The sequence below is a fragment of the Corythoichthys intestinalis genome, chromosome 1 (assembly GCF_030265065.1).
Source record: "Corythoichthys intestinalis isolate RoL2023-P3 chromosome 1, ASM3026506v1, whole genome shotgun sequence".
Classification (NCBI taxonomy): Eukaryota; Metazoa; Chordata; class Actinopteri; order Syngnathiformes; family Syngnathidae; genus Corythoichthys; species Corythoichthys intestinalis.
In genome coordinates, this window is record NC_080395.1 from 24,669,969 (window position 1) to 24,683,514 (window position 13,546).

Below are 13,546 nucleotides of genomic sequence, written 5' to 3' on the forward strand. Positions count from 1 at the left end.
AAATAACATTCTTTATTTTAATGACTCGCATCAGAAGACACAAAAGAACAAGCTGCCTTACGGAGCACTGAAACAAAATAAATAATAACATTTTAAGGAACACCATGCACGAACTCCACGATGTCCTGCTTAGCACGAAGAGGTGCAGCCTTCGAAACAAATGATAATAACGATGTGTGACTAATATCATCTTTTAGGCCAGTACAGTTTTTAAAATGTCTGCTCAGCGTGAAGGTGCCAGTCTTTCTGCTCTCGTACGAGAGCAAAGCGCGCGCCATATTTGTTGCATTCGGCAAGGCCGACACAATTTTCTATATGCATCTTCCACTATCAATTTAAATCCCTTCCAGACACCGCTCGTGGATTCTTGCCTTTTCAATCCCCCCGTCTTTAGTTTGCTTTTGGCCTCTTGGTGCTCTATATCGAAATTTGAAAAGGAAATACCAGGATGCAGAGTTGCAGACTCGCGGAGAGCACTAAAGCGCGAGGGGAAGATTAAAAGGAGGGCGGGGCCTGGGCGTTCATGTGCGCAACCAATGCACTGGCTCAGCTGCGGCTCATGTTTTGGATTACCAAAGCGCCTTTTCGTTTTTTTTTTTCCATATATATATATATATATATATATATATTTATTTTTAAAAAGTTAGCGAGAGAGAAGTCCGGACCGACCCGCACGTAAATGATTGACATTTTGCGACAAAGATGCTGCTGCACTACAATATTTTCTTTGTCGTTTTCATTAATATTTCCTTGAATATTTTTATTGATGGGTCGTTGTGACTAAAATACAGTGACTGTTATTACTGATTTTGCACAGGAGTTCAGATGTTGCACTAATGTGGGAAAGGCTGCTACTGTGTGTAAAAAAAAAAAAGAGAGAAAGCCCTGGTCTCATTCCAAGCACTAATTAAATGCTGTGATCTTTTTTTTTTTTTTTAATATATATATATCTGAAAGTATACTATTTTCATTTGACTTCAACCAGGAGTGACACAAGAGCCAATAAAAAGTTGTTTAATGTCTGGCCGTTTGTGTTTCCTCATGATTCAAGAAAAATATGCTTTGCTTTAGAATTTTAACGCATCCCAGGCTTTAATGAATCGCGATGCATTGCCGAATCGAACTGTATCGAATCGTGACCCTCTGAATCGAATCGAATCGTGGCCCTCCGAATCGTAATTGAATCGTGAGGGCAGTGCCGATGCACACCTTTAGTAATTGACACTTGTAAAAGCACCAGAAGTATTTATTAAGGATTCAGTGTAGGTTTTTGGGCTGTGAAACGACTTAATGGAAAATCCTGCTCGACATACGACCAATTTGATTTACAAACGAGGTCCTGAAATGAATTAACTTCATATGTACCTTGATATACGAACACATATACAATACAATCCATTCGACATCCGATGTAAAATTGTATGTAAAATCTCATTATTTGTCTTGACATATGACGACATGCTTGAAATACGGCAATTTCATTGTTTTCCCGCAAGACGATAGCATAGTGGTTTTTCTGTTGAGAGAAATTAACATGGGTTAGTGCATGTGGTGGAAAAAAAAGAAAAAGGTGACGCTTACCATTGAAATTAACCTTTGAGAGTCGAAGGACGCGTCGGCGCGTCCTCAGCGCACGTCGTCTTTGAAGCGCCCTCACGTTTTAATTACGTCACCCACATGCCGTTGGTTGGTCTCGTTTTAAAGTGCGGAAGTTGCGGTTTACTCTCGTTATTATTTGAAGTCAATCGACCAACTAAAACGTGAGATATTGTCATTTAAGTTTTATAGTTTTATTGTCCTCTCAAAAAAACATTAAAACGCTGCATGGATCATTTGTTTATGTCTATATTTCCATCATTTCTTGTCCTTTTTCAAAACGGAAGCTCCATGGAAAAAAAACACAAATCAAACGAACCCTTTCGAAGTCACAGTGGAAGCACAAAATGTGTTTTTTTAATAAATATAACTGCCGTGCGAGGTTCCACCGAACGAGAGAGAGGAGTGTTCTGAAGCAGCGAGGTGGCGAGCGACAGCCGTATGGATCGAGCAGCGACTTTGTGTGACTTTGAGAATGAACGGAAAACTAAATTTAGCGCAAGCAATTGTGCTTTTTGATCAACTTGAGGAAGAGGATGGTCCAAATTCGTTATCATCGTCTTCTTCGGAAGAGTCCTCAAGTGAAGATAGTGACGGATTTGAACACGTGGGTGACGCCATCGACGAGCAGAGGTAAGCAAACTCACTTTTTTTTTTTTTAATGCTGAAAAAGTTTCTTTTGAAAGTTTCTTTTGACATTGCAAGACAAAGTTAATTTTGATGCAATATAAGTGTGTGTTTGTGTATATAATAATAAAATGTGCATATCAGATCAAAGTCGTACGTGCACTGTGTGTATCCAAGGCAGGAATTTATAATTGTGGTGATCTTCTTTCTATATGAAGATTAGGGATGTAGCACATATTCAGCTATGGTATTTTTTCTATTGTCATACATATAGATTTCCATTATTATTTATTGCTGTATATATTTTTATTTTATACTTTATCATTTTTATAAATACTGACTTTTTTTCATGTGCATTTATAGTGACTATGAAAGTAAAGTGAAATGAAAATGGAAGGGTGGAAAGAGGACCGACACCCCATGGAAGTGTGGGCTGTGTGATGTTGCCCTGTGTCGAATTCCAGGATGAAACTGCTTTTCGGAGTGGCATGCCTGAAAAAAATTTAACTTGTTTATTGTAAATATTTTTGAAAATACTTTTTTTCCCAATGTTATATATATATATTTTTCCCACAATCAGTCTTCTTAATTTGTGTATATAAATGTGTGTTCAAGAAGCTTGATTGTGTGTACATAGTTTTCATCAGGTGATGGGCCGCAATGCCTAAACTCATAAAGAGATGGCCTCTAAACACTTTTTGTGTTAGATGGTATATATTTTTTCACTGTTCGGTCTGCAGTATATAACCTGTTTTGACTAGAGCATGTATAAGGCAAAAAACGCCTATGGCTATACCTGTTGTTTATGTTGAATTGTCAAATATAAGACTATTTATTCTAAATTTTTTTGGTTGAATGTTCATCCTTACATGTTGAATAAATATTACAAAGTTTCAAAACGGTTCGTTACGCATGTTTGGTTGTCAATTGGACATCAATATTAAAAATTTTGACAAAACGATTTTGGAATTTATGGTCTTTTTGGGCCCAAAATGATGATTTATAATTGGTCAGTGAAGGAAACAACAGTTTGGACATGAAGTTCAAGGTGTCACAAAAAAAGGGACCAAACCAGGCCATCGTAAACAATTCTTTCTTTGAAATATAAAGGCAACTTCAAAGGCATGCAAAATCAGACAAAATAGGCCCAGACCTTAAAGGGTTAAGATGGAAATGATGGAATATGTCTACGATCTGGACAGTCCTCCTCCGACCTCAGTTTGGCAGTCTTATTGAGTTAAGGTAAAAAATATTATTATTGTACCATCGGCAAGGAAATTGCCAGCTTCGTCAGGTTTTTAATCGTTTATTTCAGAACATGGCTACAGTTCGCCATTGCCGATGCCAACAACAACAGAACATGAAAAGTGAAAATAAAAACTAATGCACTGCTCTGACTCTCTCGTAAGTCTGTTCAGGAACAGCATGCAAAACACAGCCACACATTAAAACCTGATTCATTACGTTATTATTATTCTAATTTCTATTTACAATTTATTTGTTTTGCTATGTGTAATTGCTATTTGTAATTGTACCAGCGCTATTTATTAAGGATTTAGTGCAGGTTTTTGGGCTGTGGAACTAATTAATTGAATTGTAATGTGTTTTTATGGGAAAATCCCGGCCAACACACGACCATTTTGATTTTTAACCCAGGTGCTGGAATGAATTAAATTCATGTGTCTGGGTACTACTGTTTTAAAAATTAAAAACCCTCTCCTTTGAAAAATGGCGCGATTGGGCATCCTAACGTGGATGCCAATGTCTTCCGAACTAATCTACCATGCCAGCGAGGATATTTTTGAACAAGAGGTGAAGCATGTCTCCTGTTGTTGAGGTGTTAGGAAAGTGAAAAACCCCCAAAATTCTTGGCAACAGAGGAGACGAAAAAGTGTTTCTTGCTATAACTCTGAGAGACTCAACGCTCAATTGTTCTCAGCCTGTGCACTTGTTTTCAGCACTTATCTTCAAACATATTTCATGTATTTAGAAACAAATCATTTGAACTACTGTACATTCAATCGCTCAAATTATGCACTAATAATGGATCACAAAGGCAGTATGGGTATTGTTTCTTGGGATCTCAGTATTGTACACATAGTGATTGTTTATGATAATTTATTTTGCATACTCATCTCCCTTGAGCAATCGTCAGTCTTTATAGTAATACTCCTAGCGAGAGGAAATATTTTCCAGCTGATAAACTCGTCTGTATCTGACTCCTGCTTTCCCACCGTCGAATATTTTAACTGTGTGGTCTTAAACGTAGCACAATCCTACACGACAAATCCCAGATGTAAAGCAGCCTCCCCTAGTGATCAGATACCTGCTTCAAAACAAGAAACGCAGCGTGTGAGACCGATCGGTCATGCATGTTTTAATCGTAACCACCACTCCGCTCTCGTCGGCGCCGCTTTTGTGCTGGATGATAATAAGCTTCGGCTCTCCTGTGTTCTCCCTGCCCCTCAGGCTCCCTCCTGCCTTATCATCCAGATGCCACGCTTTGGCAAGGACTTCAAAATGTTTAACAAGATTTTCCCCTCGCTGGAGTTAGACATCACAGATCTTCTGGAAGACAGTGAGTTGGAGACTACTGCTTTGTGCATATGTGGGTGTGTGGATTCTTGACCATCAATACTCATCCTGCTGTTCTGTCCATTTACTTTGTAATGAAAGCAGAATTGTCACCACGGCTCAAATGAAACAAAGCAAAGCAAAATGAAAGCCTGTAGAAACATACAAACTTACTTATTTTGCCATCCAGCTCCCAGGGAATGTCGTATCTGCGGAGGCCTGGCCCTCTTCGAGTGCAGAGACTGCTATGACGACGGTGACATCACGGCAGGCAAGATTAAGCAGTTCTGTGAAAAGTGCAATACGCAGGTAATTCTCACAAGTTCGCTCACTCTTTAACTTATCGAACTAGTTTTTTGTTTTTTTTTTTAACTTATTTGCCAAGGACTATGGTTTCCTTCGGAGCACCATTATGTTCGCCAATCCATATAAATATTTAACTTACTGGCTGTCATTGACAGTACTAGACGTCCGATCCATTTTGATTGGGAAGAATGGAGCGCCGTCAATGGTAGTTAAACAAAGGCTGCCATGATTAATCGGTTGTTAGATGAATTTGTAACTATTTTGATAGTTACTGAATCATTTGGAGACATTCGCGGTTCAAACTTCACGTCCTCAGTCCATCGCTTCCCCCCCCCCCCCCCCCCCCCCCAACTGAAAAATAAATAAATAAATAAATACAGATGAGCTGTCTCGATCCGATCACGTAGTCTCACTTTCCCTCCTGCTGCTTTTCTTGGTCAGGCATTGCACTGGAGTTGCTTATTAAAGTTAACGATGATTTACAGACGTTAAAATTTGATCTTGTCAGAGACGCATGGAAGCCGAAACGTCAAAGCGCCGCATGCATCAACCGTCGTTTAGCCTGGTAAACAGTTGCTGTGGCAACTCATTGTGTGTACGTGAGCAGCTTGAGCGGATTTGAGTGGACTCAGTCGATTAAGCATTTAATAGTAATAAAGACAAGCATTTTTTCTATTTTATTCTTGTTTAAAAATAATTCGGTGGGACAGTAACATGTTTAAAACATAATTATTACATTTGAAGTGCTTAAAAGCCATTTAATGGAAAATATATATACAGTACATATAATATTGTTTTGTATATTACAGACACTAAGATAACATTTTTATGATAAGGAATATGATAAATTGCTTAAAGAAATTCAAATAAAGAAGAAAATGATACAAGGATAAATGAGGAACAACAAGAAGGAACATAGGGAAACGTCATCTGGTGAAAATTCTTCTAGTTTTAATATTGCAATATAAATCGCAATATATTGCAAACCCCCAAAAAATCGCAAAGAAAGTTTTTTCCAATATCGTTCAGCCCTAATACACAAACACAAAAATGTTTGTGTTCACAGTTTTTCCACTTATCGTGGTGGGTTCAAGTGCCCCATTAATTAACCATGAAAAACGAGGGATCACGGTATTTTCTTATTTAATTTTCAAGCATGACATTTTTAATGAAAAAACGTGACGGAGAAATGTTTCAAAAAGGTTTATTAATTTTAAATGGAATTGATTATTAATTAATTAATTACCGTATTGGCCCGAATATAAGATGGTGTTTTTTGCATTGAAATAAGACTGAAAAAGAGTGGGTCGTCTTATATTCGCGGTCTAGACATTATACCCATTCACGACAATGGATTGCGCCAGATATCATTGAAGCGATGTTCTGTCATGACTGATTTCAGCTACTTTCACCATTCACGACACTAGATGGCGCCAGATGTCATTGAAGCGATGTTCTGTCATGACAGACCTCAGCTACTCTCAAGTTTTCATTATATTATTGCAATGTTTTTCCTTATTCAGATTTGTTTCAAGACTACATTTACAGTTAGACTTCACTTTGATGGTTAATGCAGGTATTGCAATTCTGATGTTTTATCACAATATATTGGTTTATTTACATTTCAAAAACCAGAAGCCATTCATTTACGAATGTGATTGCACTTTAGTTTACATATTTAAATGTTCAGATATTAAGATTTGAATGAGGCAAAATAACATGCTTTTTCTCTCAAATATATTGTTATAATCATTTGTTTCGGATGTTCTGTAATTATTTTGTGTATAAAAATTAATTTGGTGTTCAAAAAGTCTTTTTTTCAAACTTGAGTCTTGAAAAAGAGGGGGTCGTTTTATAATCAGGGCCGTCTTATATTCGGGCCAATACGGTATATTGATTCATTGATATTCTATGATTTCCAGAGTCCTTATCTGGCTCCCAGGTTGCGGGTTTGACACCTGTGCATTAGATGAAAGTTGCTCTAAAAATGACCAGTTTTACCATTGAGCACACAGTAACTTGGGACACAGTAACTTGGGATAGGATAGAATAGGATAGCTTTAATAGTCATTGACACACAGTACAAATACAGATGACAGTCAAATTGCTTTCGATGAGTGAGCATCAGCCCGCTTTAATACCTACAACACCCCAATTAAGAAAACAAATCACCAACCTTCCTACTGTCCGAACGTCCTAACGAGAAAACTCTCCAACCATCGAGTGCCAGTGACACATTTTCTTTGTAACGGCTTTTTTTGTTTTTCATTGAATGGGTGGATGAGACTCCTTTGTCAGTGTTGCTGCTATTTTAAGACTAAGTAGCACCTAAATTGTTAACTTTTGCCACTTGATGGCAGTAATCGCAAGCAGAAGATGTGAAGGCGTGAGAGCGAGAGAAAGGGCCCGTACAGGCCGCGCAACACACGTGGAAAATTACTAGCAGCTCATGCTTGAGCATAGAAGTTGTTTTAGTAAACCAAACTAATATTACAAAGAGAGATGACAAAGCAAATGGATAATAGAACAATATAGAGGCCATGACGTGACCGACAAGCAAGAGCCTTCTACAGAAGCAATGAGCGCTTCAGCCTTATTTGACTAGAGGTCCTCATCATCTAACGGGTCTGATGACGAGATAAACAGTATTGCACACATTACTGCCAATGGCACAAAGTTTCTTAATATTTTTTCAAAAGTGACTATTATGTTGTTGCTGACCTTGCTCATATGTCAAATGAATTGCCATTTCCCCCCCAAAAACATTGTTTAAAAAAAAAAATTTGGTCTACAAATGGCAAGGACTATTGAGATGTACGATTTGTCACTAAATCCACCAAAATCTTAGTGTCAGTCATCACAAAAAGTTTTTCCTCCTTATGTCTGAGATCAATTGACTTACCCCAATTTACGGTGTTTTCAAATGGCAGTTAAAAAAGAACAGATTAGACACTGAAAGGTTGGAATACAATCTTTTATTGATATGTTTACACTGTCCTAACACACAATAATATGTCCGCTTTGAAAGATGTCAAATTGCACGAAATCGGCTGGTTGTCTTTTCGGAAAACGCTTGGCGCCGAAAGAGTTTATTAACTTATCGACAGCCATCCATATTGGATGGGAGGGACTGGCAACAATCGATTAAAACATAAGATTCAATGCCAGCTGTCCCAGATGAAATGGTTTGGATGTCTAATGCTGTCAATGGAAGTATATGAGTTAACCACATGTTAAATCGAACCAATTTTGCATTTGATATGCACAATTGGAATGTGCGTCAGAATTACTTGAATATATTTTTTGCCGTCTATGTAAATATGTTTTTTTTCATGTGTTCTTTAAACAATTCCGAATTAGATATGTGATGAAATGTGCATGGCCTCGACTGTAGAAACCAATTACAGTAGCTGCAGCCATGCAATGCATGTCGGATACGATTGACCATAAGATGGCGCCAAATCCAAAGAAATGAGAGCGGTGTCGAGTCGGTTCTTTCCGCTTCAGCAGTATTTTAATTTACGACTTGAAAACTAATACATGATGTAATTTTCATTAAAAAGCTTAAATTTGGTTCCATAAAACAAATACCCTCAGTCTAATCTTTAAGAATTGCATTGCTTCCATCCATTTTGTATTCTGTTTAGAAATCAGGCATTTGAAATTTATTTAATTAGTGTCCTTAATTTTCATGTGAAAAGGATTGTTATGAGATGAAATTTCAGCACTTATTTTTGGGTTCATAATAATATATTGTTATCATATAATTGCCCACAACCCCAAAAAATAATTCTTAAAATGTTAGAATATCTTGATATGATATTGTGCCCATACCGGCAACTTCACATAATTTTTAGTAAGAGATGTTACATTTGATTCAAGTGTTCTGTCACTTGACTTTCTTAAAAATCTATGGAATTTAGTTTCTATAGGCTTTTTTATTGATCTCATGCTTGCACCACATTTAGGTCCACCTCCACCCGAGGAGAAAAAGTCATCGGCACGGCAAGCTGTGCGTCCCCAAGGAGCTGCAAGACGGTGGCGGGCACCAGGGCACGTTCCCACGCCAGACGATGGAGCTGTTCGCCGTGCTGTGCATCGAAACCAGTCACTACGTGGCCTTCGTCAAGTATGGCAGTGCCGCCTCCGCCTGGCTCTTTTTCGACAGCATGGCCGACCGAGACGGTAAGCTGCGGTTCTGACATCGTAAGACTTTTTTGTCACACTTGAGAGGAGTTAGTATCATAGTCAACAGTATGATCAAATGTTACTGTAGAACTTGAAAAATACTAATTAACCCAAAAATTAAAAATAATATATATGTGTGTGTGTGTATAAAACATAATTATTGGCACAAACATGAAATTACTGTTTTTGATAATTTTATTAATATTAGAGATATAACAAAATGTATATTCCTTTTTTCTATGTACAAATGAAAAGAGACTAAAGAACAGATTTTTTTTTTTTTTAATGGTAGCCTACATATAAATATTGCTTTTCTGATTGATTGATTTATAGTCTTGTTGAAAAATGTTGCATTTAATTCATAGCACAATTATGACTGAAAGTGTTAGTAGTTATAACAAATGAAAATTACCTCGAGCCTAATCGCATTACCTAAGTGCGTCATTTTTTGGGTTACCAAATCAATTAAGAAAATGCAATTGAAATCGGTAATACAATTTATAATGGTTAATAGGTAATTAACTAAACAATAGAAAATTGTTTAAAAATAGGGCAAACATTTATATAAATAGGGTACAAAAAATCTAATGAAGAGAAATCCTTACTACTTTGTATATTGAGCAATAAATAAACAATATCAAATTATTTAAAAAAGAAAGCTTAATGTAAAAATGGTGAACAAATTAATATAAAAGGCAAGAAAAAAAACGAGCAATATATTTTTTGTTTTAGTTCCATGTCTAATCCAGTTTGAAGATCAAAGTGTCTGGAATTTTTTGCAACACAAAGCCATAGGAAACATCTAAGGAAGGAAATTAGATCAAGATTTGAACTGTCCAAATGATACATTGCTTTGCTCATCCTTCCGCATCTCCTGGTGCTCCGGCAGGAGGCCAGAACGGCTTCAACATTCCGCAGGTGTCACCGTGCCCCGAGGTGGAGGCCTACCTGAAGATGACGCCTGAGGAGCTGCACACGCTTGACCCCAAGAGCATCCAAGGGCAAGCCCGACGGCTGCTGTGCGACGCCTACATGTGCATGTACCAGAGCCCTACTATGAGCCTGTACAAGTAGCCCCCACACCGACACCTTCCATCCTCATCGTCGTTATGCTCTTCCTTGGGCCGCCATGCCGTGCCCCTCCCTCTCTGCCTCCCTCCCTCCCTCAGGGTTGTAGACTTCCCAGAAAGACCCACAATGAAAAAATAAACTAAAGAAACGCTTGCCAGGGCCTGGTTTGGAGTTAACCCTCTCCACGCCTGTCGAGTTGCGGAGGGAGGTGGGCGTCGGTGGGCTTTATTTGCACTGTGCTTTTGTTCAAGTGTTGTTGTGTTCTTCACGTCGTCCTACGTAGCTTCTCTGTATCTCTGTTGAGCCTTTGCAAAGCTCAAGAAGGATTTCAAAGACTGGCGTGGGTGTGAAAAACAAGTGGGAGGGCCCTTTAACCCTTTATAGGGCAATAAAAAAAAAGAAAAAAAGTTAAACACATCCTCATACGTGCACATCAGAGTTTGCATCATGTAGGCCAAAATTTTAACATTTGATATACAATATTTCATAGTATTTAGCAACTGCCATCGGTATAAAAATTTGGCCTATTTGAAAATGTGACGTCGTCATATGTGGATATTCCTTATTTTTTTGTTATTAATAATTGTTTACTTAATCGTTTTAGAAATAAAAACATGGTAACACTTTACAATAAGGGTCCCTTAAATGACATTAATTATTGCATTTTTAGACAATAAATAATGTTTAAGTAACATTACAATAATTAATATAATTGCTTAGCTAACATTTATTAATATATTAATTAACATGAGTTAATGCATAACCAGACAGTAACTAATAGTTTGGTAAAATTCAAAATATATATAGGCCTATATAGGGTTAGGGTTAGGGTTTGTTAATTTAAGCATTTATAATTTCTTAGTTAAGGGACACATGTGCTACACTTTGCAATAAGGGTCCAAAAAGCATTCAGTAATGGTTAATAAAGGTTAAGAGGGGGGAACTTAAGCATTTATAATTTCTTAGTAAAGGGATACGTGTGCTACACTTTACAATAAGGGTCCAAAAAACATTCAGTAATGGTTAATTAAGGTTAAGTAATACTTATGAGGTACGTTCACGTGAAATAATACCATACTTAAGGTTAGGTTATAATATATATAATACATAACATTAATTCACATATACATTAGTGCATTAATAAATAGTTATTAATGTACAGTATACTGGTACTTGTAAGTTATTATGTTATTTTAAAATGAGAAACATTGCTCTGTGAGTCCTTGGATGCTGCTAACCTAACCTTAAGTATGGTATTATTTCATGTGAACGTACCTCATAAGTATAACTTAACCTTAATTAACCATTACTGAATGGTTTTTGGACCCTTATTGCCCCTTTTATTAACCATTACTGAATGCTTTTTGGACCTTTATTGGAAAGTGTAGCACATGTGTCCCTTAACTAAGAAATTATAAATGCTAAATTAACAAATCCTAAACCCCTAACCCTAATCCTAACCCTATATAGGCCTTTTTTTTTTTTTTTAATTTTACCAAACCCTTAGTTACTGTCTGGTTATGCATTAACTAATGCATTAACTAATAACTCATGTTAATTAATATCTTAATAAATGTTAGATAAGCAATTATGTTAAATACTGGAATGTTACTTAGACATTAGTTATTGTCTAAAAATGCATTAACTAATGTTAATTAAGGGACCCTTATTGTAAAGTGTTACCAAAAACATTTATGAATCAGTAAAATATTAATCAACATAAATACACCCTGGTTATGACCCCAAATAGCACCCTAGACTTTAAAAAATTGTTGTTTAAATTTCGTAGTATTTAACTTGCAATTTACAAGGATAGAAGTCCGAATAATTTAAACTTTCTGGCATGGCTGTGAATGCTCTCTTTCAGTGCAATCCAATCCAGTTTGACTAGAAGTGCCAACCCTCTCCGTCAAATTGGTTTGGACATCTTGCACTGTAGCCAATGAGTTAAAAAATGTGCCATTTGCACTTTCAAATCATACCCTAGTCTTTCCTGTTCTCTCTTGAATGTCGTTCCCTCTCAGTGGCAGCCAGTGACTTCAATGAGTGCTCTATAAAGGGTTAAAAGAAGAAGTCCCGTTAGTCTTCATAGCCGGGAAAGATGGGAGGGCTTCATGACATCTCGTTAGGGAAGCGACGTGCTACACACTACGTGTTTGGCTTTCTTCTGACAAGGTTTTGTATTACCCAAAGTTTATGTGTTGCAGAAACCAATGTAGCCATTATAACGTCTGACTGCACATGTACTCCCCCACCCTGTTAAAAACTGCACTTTGGCTCCAAGTCCTCTTAAGGTAAAACTTAAGGAGAGAGCTAATTCATTGGTCGGGTGAATACTGTTTTGGTGTGCGTTACTGAATACAAATTTGCCCTAATGGAGGGGGGAGGGGGGGGTCCGCATTTAACGTGTACAGTATTTGTCCCATGCATCTTCATGACTTACACATCTTTGTTTACCAAGCCTTTTTGGGAGTTGGCGTCCCTGACTCGTCGCCTTTCTTCAAGATGTGACACAGCAGACTAAAACAAGAAAAGAGATGTGATCAAATATTATTTATTTTAATCTAACCGTGTTTGTTTGTCCCTTTTTAAGGAAATAAAACAGGGTTGCTGATGATTCTGTTGTCAGGTTTTCAACTACTGACACAAGTTGACGCTATTAAAGATGAAACATTCTAATCGACTTACGCAAAATAAGGAAGGGATAAAACTTGGATGGAGGTGCTTTTGAAGTGGATGCAGAACCCTTTCCAGACGAGGCTTTTTGGTGGATGCACTGTTCCAAAGACTCTTAATGAATTGCTGAGTACACTGGTGCCCTTCAGGAGACGTCTGAAGAACAGGATAAGTTTTTTAAATTCATTATTTTTTAATTTGTACTGCTATTTTTTCTGTGTCCAGTCTGTCCAGTGTGCACAAATGTAACAGGTGTTTTGCTGTCAGTCATGTTGCTGTACGTTTCGTTAAATAAATGCCATTTTGGAAGTGCGCAACATGGCGGCAGCGTGTTGTCATGGCAGAGTTTATTTAGCATCTGTTCAGGGAGGATTATGCAGTTAGGTGAGTTTTTGTCTTTTTTTTGATATACGTTTTGTATTGGATGACAGGTATATCTAATGAAGTTTCCAGTAAGTGGATTTTTCAGGTGGGCACCTCACAGCGTTCTTTGTACAAAGGTTGGTGA

At 37.3% G+C, this 13,546-nt stretch overlaps 1 protein-coding gene across 2 annotated transcripts in view; it reads left to right on the plus strand.

The window, feature by feature from the left end:
• Nucleotides 1–11,400, plus strand: part of cyld (cylindromatosis (turban tumor syndrome)) — a 54,984-nt gene extending 43,584 nt beyond the window's left edge. The window contains exons 14-17 of one of the 2 annotated variants that reach the window (XM_057834297.1): nucleotides 4,693–4,801; nucleotides 4,988–5,106; nucleotides 9,072–9,288; nucleotides 10,181–11,400. In XM_057834297.1, coding sequence (XP_057690280.1) covers nucleotides 4,693–4,801; nucleotides 4,988–5,106; nucleotides 9,072–9,288; nucleotides 10,181–10,365 — 630 coding nt within the window. In that variant the 3' untranslated portion in view covers nucleotides 10,366–11,400. The remainder of the gene's footprint in view (nucleotides 1–4,692; nucleotides 4,802–4,987; nucleotides 5,107–9,071; nucleotides 9,289–10,180) is intronic. The other variant, XM_057834303.1, reaches the window with a different exon arrangement.
• Nucleotides 11,401–13,546: the final 2,146 nt, after the last annotated feature.